The 22,647-nt window shown below is 42.5% G+C and overlaps 1 protein-coding gene across 1 annotated transcript in view; it reads left to right on the plus strand.

Moving 5' to 3' along the window:
* Positions 1 to 22,384, plus strand: part of rab3il1 (RAB3A interacting protein (rabin3)-like 1) — a 38,345-nt gene extending 15,961 nt beyond the window's left edge. Inside the window, exons 6-10 of the mRNA XM_083763598.1 lie at positions 9,470 to 9,631; positions 12,644 to 12,753; positions 14,258 to 14,357; positions 16,401 to 16,467; positions 20,265 to 22,384. Of these exons, the coding sequence (XP_083619724.1) occupies positions 9,470 to 9,631; positions 12,644 to 12,753; positions 14,258 to 14,357; positions 16,401 to 16,467; positions 20,265 to 20,350 (525 nt within the window). The 3' untranslated portion in view covers positions 20,351 to 22,384. The remainder of the gene's footprint in view (positions 1 to 9,469; positions 9,632 to 12,643; positions 12,754 to 14,257; positions 14,358 to 16,400; positions 16,468 to 20,264) is intronic.
* The last annotated feature ends 263 nt before the right edge of the window (positions 22,385 to 22,647 follow it).

Raw genomic sequence — 22,647 nt, forward strand, 5'->3', positions numbered from 1 at the left:
AACCAGAATTAATATTTGATTATCAAACACACGCGCAAAGTCTCTTTCAGTATCTGTCTGTCTCTCTCTCTCTCTCTCTCTCTCTCTCTCTCGCTCAAAAGTAGGCTACGCACACTGTCACACACACACACGCACACACACACAAACACACACACACACACACACACACAAATGCACGCACGCGCAGCCTCTTTCAATGTCTGTCTATCTCTCTCTCTTTCTCTCGCTCGCTCGCTCACATGATGTGCATACGCACAGCGCACACGTCTCACACACACACACACACGCGCGACCGACACAAACAAACACACGCACGCACGCACGCAAAAGTTGAATCCCGTCACAGTGCCAACAGGCAGAGCAGGGGAGGAGGTATAGCCGGTGGGAATAGGATCATAATCTGCTGGGACTCAACAACTTACTTTGACTGTTCTTTGTGCTGGATTGGAGCAGCTGAAGGAAATAAGGAGGAATATATCCATTTGAAATGCGATATGGGCTCTGCCATGACAATAGTCAGACAGTAAACAAACTTGCGCGTCACCATGTGTAGTACACACACACACACACACACACACACACACACACACACACACACACACACACACACACACACGCACACACAAACGCACACACACACACTCCTCCTCCACCCAAATCACTGAATGCTCCTTTAAACAAGAAATGGCTCATTGTCTCCACCAGGCCGAAGGCATGTCTCCACCAGGCCGAAGGCATGTGGGGAGAGTATGTTTTGCACTCCGTCCGTCCGCGTGTCCGTCCGTCCGTTTGTGTGTCCGTGTGTCCGTGAACAGCTAATCTCGGCCACCGTTAACCCGGTCGATGCCATATTTTGCACACACACTCCCTGGATGCCAACGATGAACCTCTGCCCCAAACTTTCCAGAACGGCCTGTTATAGCGCCACCAGGAGGCCGCTTTGTGCAAAACAAGTTTTTGCACAGTACACCTACAGATTTTGTCCAAACATCACGCAAATTGGTACACAGTCTCTCTAGAGCCATTCAACGAAACGGGTCTTTCAGATTTATCAGACTCCATCCTGATTGGTTAAGATTGGCTTCCAAAGTTCACAGGAGTGCTCAGTTTCAAACAAAATGCTGCAAATCATGAACACATCGCGTGATTTCCGTGAAATTGTGCACCCACATTCCCACTAGGCCGAGGACGAAATGCCACATGAACAATTTCAACTCAGCCTCAAGGTGGCGCTATAACTGGCCGAAAAGTGTTTTTACCTCTAACTGCACGGATCTGTGGATAACCTGGTGGAGACCTGTGCCCGGAAGGGCACTTTTTCTAGTTATTATTATATTATTATATCAGCTTGCATTTTCATGATTCTGAATCCACACTCCTTGGGCTAAATTTGGCCATAGCCACTTGCCCAAATGGGATGACCTCATCACATTTGTGACGACAACTACGATTTTAGCCAAAGGAGTGTTTTTCGTGCAAAACAAATAACCTCTAGTAAACTGCCTCCCCTTGGCCAGCCTGATGGAGGGGAAAGGAACTTGTTGGAATAACGTGTTCCTTCCACGCGCTACGTCCAACAAGGGAAACTCCAGGTGTAAAGGAGCAACTTGGACACTCACAAAGGAAAGCATGAGTTCAAGTCCGTTGCTCTCCACAGGTGAAAAATGGGTTACAAAAATCGTCGGATAAACATTATATAAAACAATAATAATAAAGAATAACCCCTAGTTTGGAACGTCACATGCTACTTAAAGCAAATTCAAATTAGTTTTTTTTGCCTTTATATAGGTTTTTAATGGTAGCCCGGCTTTCAACCCCTGAATTTACCATGATCCACCATTTTTCAATACAACAATTTTAATGTTATTTAGATGACCCTAAAGGATCATAAAAAAAACCTTGAACGATTTCTGTTGCAATTTCTTTTGGGTCAAACCTCAGATTGACTGGCCTAATTGTGTACTGTATTTTAGTATATAGCTCAATAGGAAGAGCACTCCCTGGGCTCCCCAATCTGGATTACAAGAGCATTGTGAATGCCATGTGAAAGAAGGGAATCATGGCTTCAAATTGAAATATCGGCTGTGCAGTTTGACCCACCAGTGTTGGAGATATAGAGCAGGGGTCCTCAACTAGAAATGATGAAGGTCCACAAATATCTTTTTGAATAAGACCGAGGTCCGGTCCCATGTGCGGTGTCCATCGGAGAGCGGGGCTCTATGCCCCTTTAGTATGGTCAAGCCAAGCTTATACAAATCAGATCCCCTTCCAACCAACCAATAATGGGGTGCAGAGTGCAGGCCCGGAGTGGAACTCCAAATCCAAATCACACTGCGAATTTTGGGGGCCCTTGGGGGACATTTTGGGGGCCTTTGCAGCAATTTCACATGAGAAATGTACCATCTGATGTTATTTATATTATTAACTTCTTCCCCCATTAATATAAGACACACAATGTAGTTGTGCTGCAGCAACACTGCCTGAATTGAATTGAAATTGACTGTGGCTGGCCTGGCCTGAGCTTAGGAGAGATTTATTTTTGCTGGCCTGACCTGATGCAAAAAAAAAAAAAAGAGAGGTGGTCCGCGGTCCGGTCGTGGACCGCGGTCCGCCAGTTGAGTACCCCTGATATAGAGTAATGTCTCACAGAAAACAGCGAGTTGAGAAAACAGGCTTGAAAGGTTCACTTCTGTGGTCACTAACATTACACCTAGCTACATGTTTAAGCATTTATTTCCTATTTACATGTCGATTTCAGCTCTGACATTTATTTCAGACATGCTCTAGTATGTGAAGAGTCTGCCTGTGCAATTAACTAATTTTTGATTAAAATTTAATTTTCTCCTCTCCTGAACAGTTAAAGAGTGCCGTGATTTTTTTCCACACTTAAACATGATCATCAGGTGTATTTAGGTGTATATGAGGTATAATTTTTTCACAAAAGTGTACAGTATTTGTTAAAATGATGGTTTTATGTGGACACACCCACCAGTTCATTAGGTATGCGTGAGTTTAACCATAGCACCACCCACCTAATCCAGTCCCTCCGCCTCCTCCTTTAAGACCACCCACTTGTCCTAGTCCCTCCCCTCCTTATAAAAGGACAGCCCATGGCTCTGCCCTTTTGTTTACAAAATGGCAAATTGGTGTCTGTAATGTAACAAAAACTCATGTTTTTGTGAATGTTAGAAGTGAACACTTCCCATATTTCTGAGATATCGTATAGGCACCATTATGCACTTATACTGCCACCATCCATGTATAGGCATATAATCCATGCATCCATACCATATCAGATCTGTTTTTTCTGATTTTTTATAATCGTTTATTTATTTCCTCCAATTATATTGACCCTATTGTCGCAATCAGCTCAGCTCATCATCCAATTCGATCATAGTTTAACAGCAGAAACAATTAGTTTGATAGATCATTTAGCCTACAATATATTGTAGGCTATTGATTTCCTCCAGCTAAGCACCCTGGCATTAAAACTGTCCTTTATCTGACTGCATTGAGTTTCAGCAAAAGTCGCCAGATCTAAAGAAACAAGCGGCCAGGTCCACAAAAATAAGTCACAGAAATTGCAGTGAATATTTATGAAAACGTTTCAACAACACCAATCCTTTTAACAACATATTAATCTGAGGGTCCTTCACATGAACCATTGGTCAAGTCAACCACATCTCCCCTGAAAGTTACTTATATGAAAACAAGCCCAAGTCGCTTGTAATAGCCAGACATGGCAACATGGCTTCCAGCGCGACACAACATACTTCTAATTCTTGACTTTACAGCCTCATATAAGTATTAGGACCTACATACATATTGACTACAACAGCCAACAAGAATGCACACTGTGACACTACACTCTGTATCAAAGCCCGACCACTGTGATTATAAAAGAAACAACCTACTCCTTGAGAACAACAAGAGCAACTATACAGCAGAGCAGGAAGGAGGCTGGTTGTGTTTTCCTTGATTAATCCTGAGGACCCGACGTGAACATTTACTTGCTTCCAATCTAACGAAAAACAGTCTGCTCTGCTGTGAACTGGTAATGTGTGAAATGACTGTTTGAAAATCTGCCACACAGTTAGACACACACAGAGCAGCAAACTGGCTGCGCTGTTCAGTTCACACGTGTGTATGTGGCAGGCAGCTCCGCCCACAGAGGTTGTCGTATTTAAAAAATATGTATAGAGGGGGAGGTGCGTGTGTGCGTGCAATATTTTTACGTCACACTATCCGTGTTTACTTCATTGGCCCGTTTGACCGTCAAGGGTTCAGCCTCCAGGAAGAAACCCTAAATACAAAGTTATTACACCATTGGACATAAAAACGACTCCAGGGTGTCTAATGAAGTACTGTCACCCCATAGACACATGAAAAGCTGGAAAAATACAACAATTGTGGCACTCCATCTTTAAGTCTTGCAGCCATGGATCAAAATGAGTCACATATAATGTGACCAAAAAAACAAAAACAAGAAACAGCCCAAAGGAGTGGGGACTATTATATTCTCTTCTGTTCTCTACCACTTGCTGTGTGTCTTATTTGTGTACTATTTCTTAACTCTTGCCTTTGATGTCTTGCCTAACCATTAGACTCCATCGCACAAAAGTGTCGCACAACCCACACCTCCATCAAAGTGGCATTGTGCCATTTGTCTGTCTGTCTGTCTGTCTGTCTGTCTGTCTGTCTGTCTGTCTGTCTGTCTGTCTGTCTGTGTCTCTCTCTCTCTCTCTCTCTCTCTCTCTCTCTCAGAGTGTGTCTACTCTGATGTCTCTCTTCCAATGTGTGTTTCCCGCCCATTCTGTGGTCAGGACCTCTATGGTCAGGACCCCCAGGAGGGGGGCGGGGCATCAGCCTCTCGTCACACAGGTAACCATGGTAACCACACAGGTAACCATGCCAGACCAGGTGCCACAATGTGACCGCACCCCTTCACACTGTGACCACACCCCTTCACACTGTGACCACACCCCTTCACACTGTGACCACACCCCTTCACACTGTGACCACACCCCTTCACACTGTGACCGCACCCCTTCACACTGTGACCACACCCCTTCACACTGTGACCACACCCCTTCACACTGTGACCACACCCCTTCACACTGTGACCACAACCCTTCACACTGTGACCACACCCCTTCACAATGTGACCACACCCCTTCACACTGTGACCACACCCCTTCACACTGTGACCACACCCCTTCACACTGTGACCACACCCCTTCACACTGTGACCACACCCCTTCACACTGTGACCACACCCCTTCACACTGTGACCGCACCCCTTCACAATGTGACCGCACCCCTTCACACTGTGACCACACCCCTTCACACTGTGACCACACCCCTTCACAATGTGACCACACCCCTTCACACTGTGACCACACCCCTTCACACTGTGACCACACCCCTTCACAATGTGACCACACCCCTTCACACTGTGACTGCACCCCTTCACACTGTGACCACACCCCTTCACACTGTGACCGCACCCCTTCACACTGTGACCGCACCCCTTCACACTGTGACCACACCCCTTCACACTGTGACCACACCCCTTCACACTGTGACCACACCCCTTCACACTGTGACCACACCCCTTCACACTGTGACCACACCCCTTCACACTGTGACCACACCCCTTCACAATGTGACCACACCCCTTCACACTGTGACCACACCCCTTCACACTGTTACCACCAGCGCTGTCACAATGATGGGATCTGAACGTAATTCTTACGTTCGAACTACCGCTCGAACATGCACTTCTCCCGTGCTTGCGGTTATGGTTAGGCTAGGGATAGGTTGTCGGTCCAATGACTGTCGGACCAAAAAAAACGTGTCAGAACTTAGTACAATTATTATGTAATCGTGTCATCGCAATTGTTTTTGCATAATCGTCAAAATGTAAAAACCACACCCGTGTGAAGTGAGGGGCGTACACCATCATCGTACACCATCATACATCATCTCATTCCGGCCAATCACAATTTGCTTCCTCAATCTTTGGTCTTCAATGTTCGTGCTTACGCAAACACTCAAAGCTGGCCATTCATTGTCAATGGCATTCAATGTTTGTGTTAACACAATGTTTGCAAACCCTCCAAAAAGATATAAGACAAACACACTTAGAATGGGAAATAGAAGGGCAAAATGGAATTGGTAGGTTTTATAACGTTGTAATGTTTGTCTGCAACGCTCTTGAAAACAATGTATTGCTTTGAGCTGACAGGTCCTATATATGTCAGTCAATCAAGTCACCTTAATTCAAGTGGCAGATGCAAAAAATAGTTTTTTTTTATGTTACTGTATGTGGTCTACTTGCACAGCCTATGTGATCTACTCTACCGCTAGATCGTGATCTACGGTATAATCAATAAAGTATAATTTAAATGGTTTGGTTTGTTAATAAACATCAGACACGTCCACATACTTATATGCTTTTATACGACGTTCATATAAAAAATAACATTAAGCAGATAAGCGTCCTGAATCATAGCCACGTTGATAACGCTTGTAATGAATCAACCCGTTTGTAATACCGTGAGTTATGACTATTTTTGATTGAGCTGCCATAGAACGTAATGTACTGTAGCCCCTCAGCAAGATGGCCGCCGGGTGTACTACGTCAGAGACTCCGCCTTGAGCCATCTAGACTGTATATATGTCTATGTGTGCCGCTGCCTCTGCCTCAGCTCACGACTTCACGTTGCGCCATTCAGAGTATGGGTTTTATGGGTACATCTCACCATTGGCTTAGGGCCGATTCATAGGCTACTCCTATTTTACCGCTGTAGTGCCAAAATGATTTCGGCTCGTCAGCACTGAAGAGCCGACTTTGGGACGGTACCCGCCCCCCCCCGAACCTCAAATGACGTCACATTGTAGGCTCTACAGAGCCGAACCGACTTTTATTCGGCTCTAAAATAGGAGTTTGAATGCCGCCCTAGAGGCAGCCTAGAGACGAGGCAGCCAATCATGTAAAAGTATCCACTACGGTCTCTACCAGAGGTATAGTAGCAAAAGTATAATAAGCACCTGGCAAAAAGAGGAGGGTGGTCTCTGGACCCTACATTGAGTAACATTGAATTGTTGCTGTAAGCCACACTGTTTTGACTTGAGAACTGCTTTTAAAATGACTAGCTCAATAATACACTGTATATCTGCTCGGTACAAGATCTACCCACCCCAAAAATATTGATCCCATGCATTGCTGAAAATACAAAAAACGTTATTCATGATTTAGTCTTTCTCCCATTATGTATGGAAGTGGTTGTTTTTTTTGTGATCCTTGTGCTACTGACGTTTGCAGACTTTGCACACACCACAATCTTGAAAACAAAGCGTTGCATTGTGGGGGTTTGCCATGAAGAGGACTTAAGGCCCATACATAGTCTGGATGTTCGGTGGTTAGTTTACCACCGAACTACAACATGACATCACGAGCCGCGGTGAAGAGCAAACCACCGCCACCGCTCCAGCCCTTCTCTCTGCTTTTAACCAGTGGTGGAAAAAGTAAAAAAATATTTTACTTAAGTAGAAGTACTGATTCTCTACTTGAAAATTACTTAAGTAAAAGTACAAAGTACCCATGAAGAAAGTTACTTAAGTGAAAGTATAAAAGTACCTCAAATTAAATGTACTTAAGTACAAAAAGTACCCGGTGTATAAAAGTAAAAATTACAAAGTAAAAAGTGTTTTTATTTTAACATTCTTTTCAAAATGCCTACAAAGAAATTAAGTCCAAAAGTGGCTTTATTTCAACACTCATCTCAAAACTGGCCATTCATTATCAATGGCATTTAATGTTTGTGTTGGAATAAACACTAGAAACTGGCCATTCATTATCAATGGCATTTAATGTTTGTGTTAGGATAAACACTAGAAACTGGCCATTCATTATCAATGGCATTTAATGTTTGTATTGGGATAAACACTAGAAACGGGCCATTCATTATCAATGCCATTTAATGTTTGCGTTGGGATAAACACTAGAAACTGGCCATTCAATTAGATCTGTGTGTCCTTCCGTCTGTGAGCAATTTACAATGTAGGCATTTAATTAGAATTACAGTATAGCAAGAACAACACATGGTAATTCATCAAATACATAGAAATAGTCATCATCCGTGTGACTGTAGAATATCTGTACAATGAAACTATAACTATAGAATGATATGTCTAGATATAACATGCGTCACATGCATAACAGCTAAATTAAGTTGGGCCTTTGCTACGGGCTAAGATGGACTCTGAAGAGGTGAGCATGATCAGCTCATCTCCGACACCGATTGGACGGATCCAATCCGGTGCACACACTCCCCCTGGTGGCCAAGTAAAAACCTCTACCCCATTGGCCTGTTATAGCACCACCAGGTGGCAAATGTTTGCAGAACACATTTTTTTTTGTTTTACTACCACAGATTTTGTCCGGACATCACGCAAATCGTTACACGGTCATGTGATCGAGACAGATCTAATAATAATAATAATAATAATATCTCAAACTTATATAGCGCTTTTCTGAGTACCCAAAGACGCTTTACATGGGGGGGCTTTACAGAGGTAACAACAAATTAAAAACAACTTTAATAGAAAAAGGAAAAATAACACTAAAAGCTAAAGAACATTAAAAGACAGTGAAAAGGGTTAGCTAGGGAAGGCAATTTTGAAGAGGTGGGTTTTGAGGGTGGATCTGAAGGTTTGAAGGGTAGGGGCATCTCTGAGTGCCTTAGGGAGGGCATTCCACAGGGTTGGGGCAGCAAAGGCGAACGCTCTATCCCCCCACGTACGGTGTTTGGTTTTGGGGACATCGAGGAGGTTTGCATCACCAGACCTGAGGGAGCGAGAGGGGGCATGGCGTTTGAGGAGGTCACAGAGGTATTTAGTGCTTTGTAGGTGGTCAGGAGTGTTTTGAAGTGGATTCTTTGAATCGCATGTCGCATGTTTCTTATTCCTTGCTTCCTTGCTTCCTGGCTTCCAAAGTTTTTAGGATTGGCTCATTTTTAGCCTGAGCTAACGTGTTAGGTTTCTGGTCTAGAGGGGCGGGTCGCGGCTGAGATTTGCGCACGCCCTGATTGGATCTCATCAATCTGTCCGTCACCCCCGCCCCCTCCTCTCCCCCCTAGTGCAGCGCTACGTCACATAATTTGGAGCGACGCCCACCCGGAAGGGTTGACTCCCACTTTTAGACCAGAGCGGCCAATGCGTTCCTCCAGGCTTTACATTTTTGCACCAACAAAAATGAAAGCCTGGTACCGAGGCTACTCGTTTTGAACAAAATGCCTCAAATCATCAACTTCCGACTGCCGTGAAACAACACATGTCTAATCGCAAACCATCTAATCATCATATTGGTATGTGCGTGTGTGTGTGTGTGCGCGCGCGTGTGTGTGTGTGTGTGTGTGTGTGCATGTGCATGTTTGTGCGTCCGTGTGCGTGTGTCTCTCTCCAGATGGACTCTGTCCTCTACGCAGAGTTCCTCTCCTGGAGGGAGTGTCCGGCTGTGGAACATCCCTCTGCCTTCCTGGGGAGGCCCCACCGAGAGGACTCTGCCTTCCTGGGGAGGGTATACCGAGAGGACATCAGACCCTGTCTGTCCTTCACACGCTCTGAGGTGACTCCCTCTGCTCCACTGGTTGTATTATTATTATTATTATTAGTGTGGTTGCCCCAAAAGGGGCAACCAGACTCTAGTAATTGTAACACTTTATTCTTTTTATTATTATTTCACTGTAGTCTTTTTTTTGTCACTTTATACCTCCCACACTGTACGCTGTACGCACTTGAGCCATATGTCAAATTGACCGGAAAAATCGGGAATCGTGTGCTTGTATTTTGTTAAGAGAAATGTTGTATAGTTTAATTGATATGAATTTATTAGTGAATTAAATTTCCCCATTGACATGAATGGGAAAAGGCAAAAAATCACATTCAAGTATTTTTTCCTCGGAGACTGTAATCACTATAGTTACAAAACTTTTAGGGATATTTCTTAATTATGACTAAAATTAATTAAAATTATAATTTTATAGGTCGGCCTCATGGTGGCGCTATAACAGCCCACTTTACCTTTTGGCTTATAACTCTTGAACCGTAGGTTCAAGAGTCGAATCCCCTGGATTCCTTGGGTCATGACGCATCTCCCCATATAGGCCACGCCCATTTCCGCCATGATGGATTTTCCGCCATTTTGAATTTTGTCCAAAACACACTTTTTGCTTTTCCTCCTACAGATTTTGTCCAAATCTCACAGAAATCGGCACACATGATCTCTGGACATATCCGATTAAATCACCAACTGCAGAATTTTGGTAGTGCGTATCGTTCGGCCGTAATCGTCTTCCGAAGTTAGTAGGAGGGGCCTATATCACAAAAATGCCATAAATCACGAACGGAATGTCCAATCCATCCCAAATTTGAATCACATGTCCGGGGTGGTTCAATCGACCAAGTTCTAAAAGCAATTCCATTTTCATCCATAGGGGGCGCCGCAAATGCGAGAAATGTAACCGTTTGTCGCAAAAACATGAATTTCGGGGGTTAAAGCCCCTCCGAATGACTTACGCATGATCTAAGGCGTGACTTGAAATTGTAATTGGCTGGCAATACTAGTGGGAGGGGCATATGTAAGCCACTGCGGCAACCACACTCTGCAATTTTTTAAAATTGCGAATTTTCTAGTTATTATTATTATTATGTTTTAGTAGTGCCCTCGGTTCATCTGCGCTATAGAGCACTGACGACATTTTCCATTCTGAATTCCCATAGACCTTTTTTTCACGTCAAATACGAACTGTGTTTAAAACCCATTTAGGCCTGACCTCAAAATTAAAAAAAAATCTTCAAAATCCTCCAATTTTCTGAAATAAATATTTTCACGTTTTTTCAAAAATAGCAGACCTACAAGCTTCAATAGCTAAATTATAACAATGTTTAAAACAAAATGGGTTAGGAAAAAAAAAAAAAAAAATCCGGCTAATGTATACCGCCGCCGAATTAGTCGAGAGCCCAGAACGGAGCCCAGAACCCCTGCTCTATACCAGGGGTTAAATAACCTAATAATAATAATAGAGAAAATATATCATAAATGAATACTGAAACCAGATATAATCATTAAGGAAAGTTTATGCATGTACTCTGCATAAACCGCCCGTGAGCAGCTAATCTCCGACACCATTGGCCCGACAGACCTGATGCCAGAGCAGAACCTCTGCATCAATTATTTCACAGATGTCTGTTACTAGAGTTTCGCGGCCCTGACGGGCCGCTCATCCCAGTTACGTTGCAGCGCACTATGGGAAGAAGGAAATTGCGGGAGTTGACTCCACATGTAGTAGTCATTATGACCTATTCTGTTATCCATGCATCCGCAACTCCCGTCTATTGGTTCTCTGTATCGTTCCAATTTGTATCGTCCAATTTCTTCTCTGTATTGTTCCAATTTCTGTGAGTTAAATAGGGCTGTTGCATTTCCATTGTGCCATGGCTCCACCTATTGACCATGTATGATACTGTACGTGCACTGTATGCGCTGACGGTGACGTGACGCTGCGTGTGTGTGGGACTGAGTGTGTGTGTGTGGTTGTGCTTAAATAGCCAATGCGAACTGTATAATCCTAATACTTAGGCACAAACCAACTACTGTCGAAGAACAATGTTGATGTAACTAAGAGATTTGCTGAGTGAGCTATATTTTATATACAGAGATTTAGAAGGAATAAGCAAAATCGTGAGGCGACAATTCCTCTCCTTCCGTGTTTCTCTTCTCCTGCGGACTTGGAGAGGGTGATCAGATGATTCAGATTACAGCAGCCAGAGGGGGAGTGGCTGAGAGCTAGTAGCCAATTAGAAGACGGGGTAGTAGTTGCCAGGTTTGCGAATTGTAAGCGAGTCGTAGTGTGTGTAAGTTGGCATTTGAATGGCATTTGTGGGCTTGTGAATTTTGCTCACATGTTGTCATAGACCTGGCAAATTTGTGCTCACTTGCATAAATTAGCCTTTTTGGCATATATTATCTTTTGCACTTTACACTTGTGATAATAGATAACACCACTAGGAGGCCGCTGTTTGCAAAAAATACTCTGACAGATTTTGTCAGAGTATCGAATCGGTACACATTACCTCTATAGTCAAGTGATCGAGACGGATCTGTCCGATTCTTCATATTCCATCCTGATTGGCTAAGATTGGCTTTCAAAGTTTCCAGGATTGGTTTGTTTGGAACAAAATGCCTCAAATCATAAACACAGTGTGCGATTGCCGTGAAGCTTTGCACGCACATTGCCACTAAGCCAAGGAAAGAATGCCACACAACATTTTTCAAATTGGCCTCATGGTGGCGCTATAACAGGGCATTCCCACTTGTAACTGGACCGATTGGTGTGAAACCTTGCACGCACACTCCTTAGAGGCCAAGCAATAACCTCTGGCCTGCATTTTTCACACCAGCCTACAAGAAAACTGTAATAGATTACAGTTATCCCAGCTGGTCCAGAGTGTATTCATTAGCATTAATTAGTATCCGTTATGCTAATTGATATGTTAATTACAGTTATCCCTGCTGGTCCAGAGTGTATTAATTAACATTAATTTGTATTAATTATGCTAATTGATATGTTAATTACAGTTATCACAGCTGGTCCAGAGGGCGGTGGAGAACAACTCTCTGACCATTGAACCAGTGGGCGTGGCCTCTATACCTGTGGTCAAAGCCAGTGGCGAGTGTGGAGGACCTGAGTGAGTGAATACACATTACATAATCTATTACACCTGCTATCACTATGAAATAAAACATAGTTATTATACATGTAAAATAATAAAACATGTGCATTACTCGTATAAACATAAAGACATGTCTCTATTATGTTGTACTGTGTTATACTATTACTATGAGGGACCCAAAGAGAGTCTTTACCATAGAAATACACAGCAGAAAGTCTCTGGCATTGTTTTCGATGTGAAATGTATCCCCCTATAGTGGCTATAGAGCATTGGTCCCCAAAGTGTGGTCCTTGAGGGAGTTCCAGGGTGTCCCCAGCTAAATGATAGTTTGGAACCATACAAACCCGTACGGGTTCGTATCTCTCAGAGTTAAAATAACATTGATTGGGGGGGGGGGGGGGGGGGGTCCTTGGCATATCTTTTCTAATGGGGGTCCGCAGGCTAATCAGTGTCATTTTGGAGGTCCTTGACATGAAAAAATGTTGGGAACCACTGCTCCAGAGCACTTCCTTATGGGAGAGGTTTCTCTGTGTTTCTGCTGGGTTCATGATTGACCACATTTTACTAAAATTGGCCAAATTGGATTAAGGGACTGCCATTGGATTTTATTTTTTTACCAAAATTGGCCAAATTTGACTAAGGGAGTAAAGGGACTGCCATTGGATTTTATTTTTTTCATATCTAATCATAGCTTCAAATTGACATATTGGTTGTTCAGTTTGACCCAGAAGTTTTGGAGATATGGCTTGAAGAACACAGCGAGTTGAGAAAACAGGCTTGAAAAGGTTCACTTCTGTGGACTCTAACATTACACCTAGCTACATGTTTATGCATTTATTTCATATTTACATTTCAGCCCTGACATTTATTTCAGACATGCTCTAGTATGTGAAGAGTCTGCCTGTGCTATTAACTCATTTTTGATCAAATGTAAATAAATTTAGTTTTTTCTACTCTGGTGAAAAGCTGGAGGTTGCACGATGGCAGGCTCTCAGTCAAATCTGGTCACGTATGCAGACCGCGTCCATCTTGCCCGCAAGTTGATAACAACAAACGTGATTATATTAACACTTTTGACTGCTAAAACCATAGATATACGGGTTTAGCAGAAAACAGACGTAAGCATGTGGGTTGGTGCTTCAAACTAACTGTGTGAATGAGGCAAACTGGTTATCAATGTTATGTACAGTATACAGGTCTTACAGGAATCTGTCTTACAGGAAGTGTGTCTGTGTCTCACAGGAAGTGTGTCTGCGTCTTACAGGAAGTGTGTCTGTGTCTTACAGGAAGTGTGTCTGCGTCTTACAGGAAGTGTGTCTTGTGTCTCACAGGAAGTGTGTCTGCGTCTTACAGGAAGTGTGTCGTGTGTCTGCGTCTTACAGGAAGTGTGTCGTGTGTCTGCGTCTTACAGGAAGTGTGTCTGTGTCTTACAGGAAGTGTGCTTGTGTCTTACAGGAAGTGTGTCTGTGTCTCACAGGAAGTGTGTCTGCGTCTTACAGGAAGTGTTTGTGTCTTACAGGAAGTGTGCATTAAGCGGTCTGTCTCGATTGTGTCGTCATCGCATCAAACTGGGAGACAAAGGAAACTACTATTACATCTGTCCTTCCAGCAGAGCACGGGTATGGCCTTTACCGTTGACTATTACTTTACCTATTGCTACTACTGTATCTTTGCAGATTACTATCAAAACCTGCAAAAACCTGTCAGTCTGTCGTTCCGTCTGTCATTCTATCCGTCACACCGCCATATATGGCCGTCAGTCCCTCACGTCTCGAGACACGTCATGCCACCAGATCTAGTATCACGACACTGACCTCATCAACCCCTGGATAACCATACATGGAGAAGACTGGATCATTACTAATCTGCATATGTGACCAGATTTGACTGAGAGCCTGCCATCGCGCAACCTCCAGCTTTTCACCAGAGGACTTGGTCCCTGATTGGCCAATGGACACCACCGACATACAACCGACATACGCAGCCGATTACAGTACTTGTGCGCTCTGCTTGCGCAAGTAACAAATAATTATATAAATAGCCGGGACAGGACAGGACATGGGGAGAGAAATGGCGGGAAGGCAGTCTACTTTCATCCTATCAATAAAGGCAGAAAAAAACATATATGACGTAAATTCTCCTGTCATTATCAATGGCATTTAATGTTTGTGTTAGCACAAAAAGCTGATTTGCTGAGACACATAACGTAAATTATTCTTTCAATGTCAATGGCAAATGTGACACGAGTTAGGACAAAGAGATATATTGCCCCTCAATAATTGACCTTAGTTTTAAACCAGCCCTCATCTGACTGGCTGGGACCTAAACCAGGGCTCATCTGATTGGCTGGGCTCTAACCAGCCCTCTTCTGATTGGCTAGGCCCTAAACCAGCCCTCATCTGATTGGCTGGGCCCTAAACCAGCCCTCTTCTGATTGGCTGGGCTATCATCATCATCATCATTCATTTAACTCACGACCATGATCACATGGTTTGGAGCACAGATTCATATCAGCCCTTTCAATCAGCCCTCTTCTGATTGGCTGGGCCCTAAACCCACCCTCAGCTGAATGGCTGGGCCCTAAACTGGGCCCTAAACCAGCCGTCATCTGATTGGGCGGGCCCTAAACCAGCTATCTTCTGATTGGCTGGGATTTAACCAGCCCTATTCTGATTGGCTGGGTCAAAGCATGTCCGGGGGTCCCCAGCCAAAAAGCTTGAGGACCTCTGGTCTAGGGGAACATATACACCCTGTAGTACCTCTGCGTACGCCTAGGGGTACACATACCCCTTGTAGTATCTCTAGGTACCTAGTCTGGGAAGCATTCCTTTTCAGGAAACCACAAACCGGAAGTACCCAACATTCCCCGTGATCAAGGGCATCATAATTTTAGGGCCTACCCAATAAGCCTTTATGCAGGGTATGAATCCGACAAGTTTCTTCAAGTACTTCTTGGGATAGTTTGTTTGGTGTATCCATTCTTAAGGGGCGCTAGCCCCTTTCTATAAACGGCTTTGTCCCCACACGTCTCAAGATTTGCCCCTATTAACTTTTTCAGAGCAGTAACTATAACTATAGCCTGAGCTAACGCTAGACATTTCTGGCCTAGATGGGAGGGCCGCGGCTCAGAAAAACTCGCACCCTGATTGGTTCACCGATCTGTCCGTCAGCCCCGGTCTCTCCTCCCCCCCCAGTGCAGCACTGGTATTGTGTCGACCAGAAGCAGAAACCACTGGTTGCTGGAGTATACCATTCTAACGGACTGTCAAAGTTATTTCCACAGAGTCGGCACACGTTGGTTTTTTTCTTAGACGGTGTGGTGGGTTATTTAGCCATTCTCCTCATTTTCCTCGCATAGCCTCGTTTGAAGTTCCACTGGTAATGATTTCCTCAGTGTTATTTTGAGGTGTGCACACTGCTCAGAGCCCTGACGTCACGTAATTTGGAGCGACGCCTATACGCGGAAGGGTTGACTCCCACTTTTAGACCAGTGCAGCCCATGCGTAAATCCAGGCTTTCATTTTTCGCGCAGACGAAATGAAAGCCTGGGTATCGAGGCTACTATAACTATAACTAATTACCTTTTAAAAGTAACTTGAACAACACTGGATGTAAATGATGTGATCTGGTTGAAACTTCACGTCACGTCTCTCCTCCACCAGATCACGGCGGTGTGTAATTTCTTCACATATATTCGCTACATCCAGCAAGGCCTGGTCAGACATGACGGTAAGTTAAACATATTTATTGATTGATTGAATACTTTATTAACAGGCTTTGGGCCAAGCCCCTATAGGGTCTACGCTTGTTTCCATTGTGGTCCTCTGTATAATATTGGAATCGGTCAGAATCGGTAACAGCAAATAATCAGAGATTGGATATTGGTCATAATTGTGTGCACCCCTATTATATTCGCTACATCCAGCGAGGCCTGGTCCAACACGGTGAGTTAAAAACAACAACAACACATCTGGTAATTGATATTATGTTATGAAAGCACTATAAATAATGCAGTATCATATGAAACCACAGTGAATCCTGTATCTATAAATATAACGACCCGCGTCCGAAACGGTTGAGAAATGACAGAGTTCCCGTGGGGGGTCCCCAGTGGGTCCCTCTACTGTACTGTCACTGTACTGTACTGTCACACCCAAAATCATCATATATACGTATAGTTAATGTGTGTGTGTGTGTGTGTGTGTGTGTGTGTGTGTGTGTGTGTGTGTGTTAGGCTGCACAACAGTGACACTTGGTGATGAAAACCAACCAAACGCTATTTCCAAAGCCGTTTTTTCCCCATTTAACAAATAAAACATTAATCATGACTTTATTAGTGCATTAAACTTTCCCCATCTACTTACAGCTTTATTGTCACATCACATCTTTCCAAGTGAAAAAGTTGGGTGAAATAGGGGGGGGGGGGGGGGGTTGTGATAATATAATGGCACATCCAAGTAACTGACAATATACAAAGTCAGAATACCAACCTTGATGAGGCAGAATTGCTTTGTTTAAAAAATATAAGGTTTTCTTAAAAATATATATATTTTGTTTTTTTTATTTCCTGACAAATTAACATCTTGGACTTACCACGGCCATAGAGTTAAGACAGAGTTACGACAACTCCGTTCACGTCATGGGGGCCAGTCCAATGGCGGCTTTTCCACATAGACTTCTGTGGTATATTCTCAGCGTGCGGCAGTGAAGAAAGAGAGCCCAGGATACCGATGTATGTAGGTTACAAAGCAGGCAGCTTTATTTGTATTAAAAAACAGTCCAGCAGTCAAGGCAAAACGATAGACAAAGGAAATCCTTTGTGGTTCTCCGGATTGAACAACACACAGTACACTCGAGCCGAAATGAGTTAACCGGATCCAGGACCCCGACAATCAGTCCGAGCCTTTGTTTATATCCTGTAACCTAGTCCCTCCTCTCCCGGACATACGGCAGGCGTTTCCTGACTCTTGACCAATGATAAAACTCTTTCCGGTTGGAGAGAGGCGGGACTTAGGACAAAGGACTGGTCCGTTTCAACCGGGGCGATAACTTTTAGATGATAAAACAGTTATAATAAAACTTAACAAAACTTAAATGTAAACTGTGAACAACTTATAAACATGGTTAATCATACCTTAAGTATGTATATGAGTATATGAAAATGGAAACACTTGTAGTTAAGAAATGTTTAACGGAACTATAAAATAAAACTGAACACGGTGACGCGAAACCCTATGTTTTTATCGTACCTTTAAAAGGAGACGAGTTAAACTCACTTATTAATAGTTAGTCTCATCTTTCTATAGTGACAGATTGTTTATAAAATCATTGAGTTTTAACCTGTGGAATTAGTTTATAAGTAGCAAATGGTCACAAATGGTTCTGTGGTAATTTCTAAAACCCCAGGGGACCGAGCTTCAAACAGTTGGCAACAATGACCCTTTGTTTTCAGGTGTGAATCGTAACTGCTCCCTAGATCTCCCTAGGTCTCCTAGATTTTGGAGAGAGAGAGATATACTTTACGCTGTAGTGAAACACAATTTAGCCAGTTAATTTATCTAAAATATACGACACTTCTATTGGCGAAGAGCATTGCGAAGTTGGCAGAATGCACTTGACTCAGGCAACAGCCCAGCTTTAATGATCTTAAATCCTGTTTTTTAGTAATAGTACAACATAAACATTACAGAGACTTTTAGTTTTCACTGTACAATACTTTACAGTTGTCATGTTGCACACATGCCTAAAATAACTGATATTCTGGTCACTCCTAATGTCGTTGAAGCGGGACTGACATTAGGAGTCATATTTTGTCATTTTTACAAATTGCAGCATTTAAAGGTATATTCAGTGATTTCACTCAAAAAACCTTAGGTTTCGTTTTTGGCTGTGGGACCCAGCCTTTCGTCCAATCAGGATAGAGAGTCAAAAACGAAACCTAAGGTTTTTTGACCCCCAGGGGTTAACTGGGGACAGGGAGGAACTCCTTATATGGTCAGCACACTCTATAGTAGAGAGGATTATCACAACAAAACAAAAAAATAAGTGATATTTGAATTAAGTGAAATCACTGAATATACCTTTAACTCCCATTTCATCTAGTGTGGTTATAAAATGGTTATATTCACATAAAGAAATGGACACAATTCTAAATATTCCAAAGAGTTATGCAAACAGTGCAAAGTATATGCAAACAAAGTACATTACAGTGCTGAGTGCGTTCATGGGACCCCCAGAAAGGTAATAATAATAATAATAATAATCTGTGTTTTGGGATGCAAAATGCACCCTATTAGCATCACTGTATATATTCTACTGTCTAGACTGATAAAATAGTTCTTGGATTATCTATGGTCCTAGATTACTAGACGTCTAAAACATGTCTAAATGGCCGTCTAAAATGGGTTATGTCTACAAATTAAATAAAAAAGCTGAAGATTACACGTTGAAAACACTTATATTAGACGGTCTATATATAGATGTTTAGATCCATGGTTGTACTTCTACAAGATTTTTATTTTATTGTATCACCTAAACATCATCATTGATGTTCATTGTTTAGTCTTGCAATGCCATTGGTCATGATATTTGCGTATAAATATACCCCCACAGAGGCAGAAATTCATACAACTTCAAACTCTCTGGGCAATTTAATACATTTTAACCTTTGACCTTTAACCCTGAAAAAAGTAAGTAGCCTGCCCTGTATATATTTTGTGATCATTAGAATGTCTAGAACATGTTTTATTTATGATTGTGAAATATATCATCCAAATGTAAATTATTAATTATAAATGTGCATCAAATCTGCATAAAACTTTTCCTCTGTAAAGTACTAATAGTGTAAAGTAGTAGTAAGGTTGAAATCTCTTATTTGCAGGTAGAAATATATCCGGGTCTTAAAGGGTTAAAAAAAAAAACTGCTAATCAACGTCTAAGCTAAGCCTAGACCGCTAAAACATGTCTGCTTTTACATGGACGTCTAAGTAAGGAAAAACTCCCTGTCAGTGAATTATTTCCCGACAATGACCATCTAGCCAGATATTATCCCGCTTATTACATGGCTACCTAACATAAATTAATATATTGACCCAAAACACAACAAAAAAAGTATTCCATGAACTGGCTGCGTCTGCCCAGCTGCAGGGCTGGAAAACAAGGAAGTGAGTTGATCAAATAGAATCCATTTTCGGGTACTGCTTTGTGTATTTCTCGCTCAAATGTTTTCAAAAACATTTTTTAGAGCAATGTTTAGCTGTAAATGACACTGTGTGTGCGTGTGTTTACATGGCTGTCATGTTGGAAACAGCAGTGAATCAAGTGGGGCGCAGCCACACAGCTGGTGCTCAGAGGGTTTGATTAGGCAACGGTTTGTTATACAGCGGAGCGGTCATTATCAAGAGATAACTCAACTGATAACTCACCGCTGAATTCAACAATTGACCAATCAGAATCAAGCATTCAACCAAGCCATGTAATAATAGCCTATAATTCTCAGTGGGTCCTGTCTCCTTGTCTCCTTGCAGCAGAGCAGATGTTCTGGGAGGTGATGCGTCTCCGCAGAGAGATGACCGTCGCTAAGCTGGGCTTCTACACCACTGAGCAGAGCTAGCTCCTCCCCCTTCTACACTGCTGAGCAGAGCTAGCTCCTCCCCCTTCTACACCACTGAGCAGAGCTAGCTACTCCCCCTTCTACGCCTGTGGTTTTCAACCAGTGGTCCAGGGACCAGTGGTCCTTGAGGGGGTTCCCAGGTGGTCCCCCCAGCTAAATTATGGGAGAGCCGGTAACCAAATTGACCTTTTTATATAGATATATGGCGTTCCTTAAAATAAGTCTACACAATTCATCCTTTGTCAAGTCCCGCCCATGGCTGTGCCCCTCTTCACACCCATTGGTTGCCGTTTCGTGTTTGGACAAAAAAACCTTTCTCTCCATCCATACCATTGAAATAAGGTGTTTTTCAGTTGCTTAGTATTGATATTCTGTGCATTCAATTCTTATTTTAAACTTGGTGTCGGTAAAAAGGAACATCACAGGTGCAGCATGGTGACTGCAGGGCATATCCTGTTTGTTTTTAGTATTTTTTCTCCAAAAATGATGTTTTAGCAAATTCAACATCAATAAGGCGGAACAAGGCAGAAAGAGCCTGCTGGTTAGTCAGTCAGGGACCAATCAGAAGGCTGACAAAAAATGGTGAATTAGAGAGTGTAGAAGAATTGTTATTTCGATCAATGTTTGCCTGTCATATCTCCTAATGGTACCAACATCAACACAGCATGGGATTGTGGACAAATGTTTTGGCTGTGAGAGTCTAAATATCATCAAATGGTGGTCCGTGGCTCAAATGCAGAATAAATAATGGGCAAACACATGTTTAACCCATTCTGGGCGGGAACCCCTTTTGGTCTTTTAAGAATTATGTTCTACTTTAGCTATTGAAAAATAGCAGATCTCATAGCTCGGCGCCGAGTGCCACGCCACGAGCTTGTAGATCTGCTATTATTTTTTAATCGTGAAAATGTGTTACAAATCTTTGAATATATATTCTTTCAGAACTGAAATCTTTGCTTCTGGAAGGTCCCTGGAACAACATATTTTCAGATGAGGGTCGGCGGCCAATTACACAATGTTTGAGAAAGACTGACACTGGTCAGGATTTAGAAGGCCTTTGTAGAATATTTTCTCAGGTCTAAATGGGTTGGGCATAGTGAAAACAGCCGATCTACAAGCTCACAACGTGACACGAAGCTAATCCAGTTTGGGAACCATGTGTTCAACAGGTCTTATGTACATCAAGCAGCTGTTGTTGGTATGAATGGAAAACCTGTATGAAATAATCAGTAATTCATAGAAGTATGACGGCAGCATCAAATTTACCCATTTAGACCTGAGGCCGATTCTAAAAGAATTGCTTCTAAATCCTAAAAGTTTTGTTTTTTCTATGTCAGTGGTGCCTAACTTGTCAAGGACCCCGAGAATTATCTGTATTTTTTTGGCCACAGGGCCCCCCATCTGAAAATATGTTGTTCCAGGGAGCCCCCAGAAGCAAAGGTTTGAGTTAAAAACATGCGCTCTGAAAGAATATATATTCAAAGATTTGTGCCACATTTTCACGATTTTTCAAAAATAGCAGATGTACAAGCTCGTAGCAACGGCCCCGAATGCCGCACCATGTGCTTGTAGATCCGATATTTTTTAACAGCTAAAGTATAACACAAAGCTTAAAACACCAAAAGGGGTTCCCGCCCTGAATGGGTTAAGCCTTAAAAACCCTGAAGAGCTCTGACAATTATATGTTGTCGGTCTGTGTTCAGTTTCACATAATCTCTCAAGGAAACAAACAGCAGAGGGCGCTGTTTTTCCATATTTGACGATGGGTTCACAATGAGTTTCACAAAGACAGTTTATGAAGGTAGAAATGAAGAATAATATTTTGTCACACACTAAGTGCAATAATTTGTATAAATGAATACATGAATTCCATGTATAATTATATACAGAATATGTAATTAAATACATTAATTGTATTCCATATAGAAATTTATGCAGAATATGTAATTAAATACATGAATTATATTCCACGTATAATTATATATATAACTACTGTATACAGAATAACCACTCCATTAAAAGAGGATCAAACCACAGTGTACTATGTTTGTGTGTGTGTGTGTGTGTGTGTGTGCGTGCGTGTTATTTTTTATTGGAATCCTGAAAAGTAGCATGTTCATTTTAAACATTTAATTTTAATTGCATTTAGTTAACTTTATGAACTTGAATGCAAATATATGAAAAAAATCGTCGCGGCTGCGCAGTGTCGTACCAAAACACGGAAGTAGCCTATACCCGCTGCCATATTATTATATCGCAACATGATCTTACATCATGCAGGTCAATGACCATGTCAT

This window comes from Protomyctophum parallelum (assembly GCF_964188405.1).
Source record: "Protomyctophum parallelum genome assembly, chromosome: 4".
NCBI classification, from domain to species: Eukaryota; Metazoa; Chordata; class Actinopteri; order Myctophiformes; family Myctophidae; genus Protomyctophum; species Protomyctophum parallelum.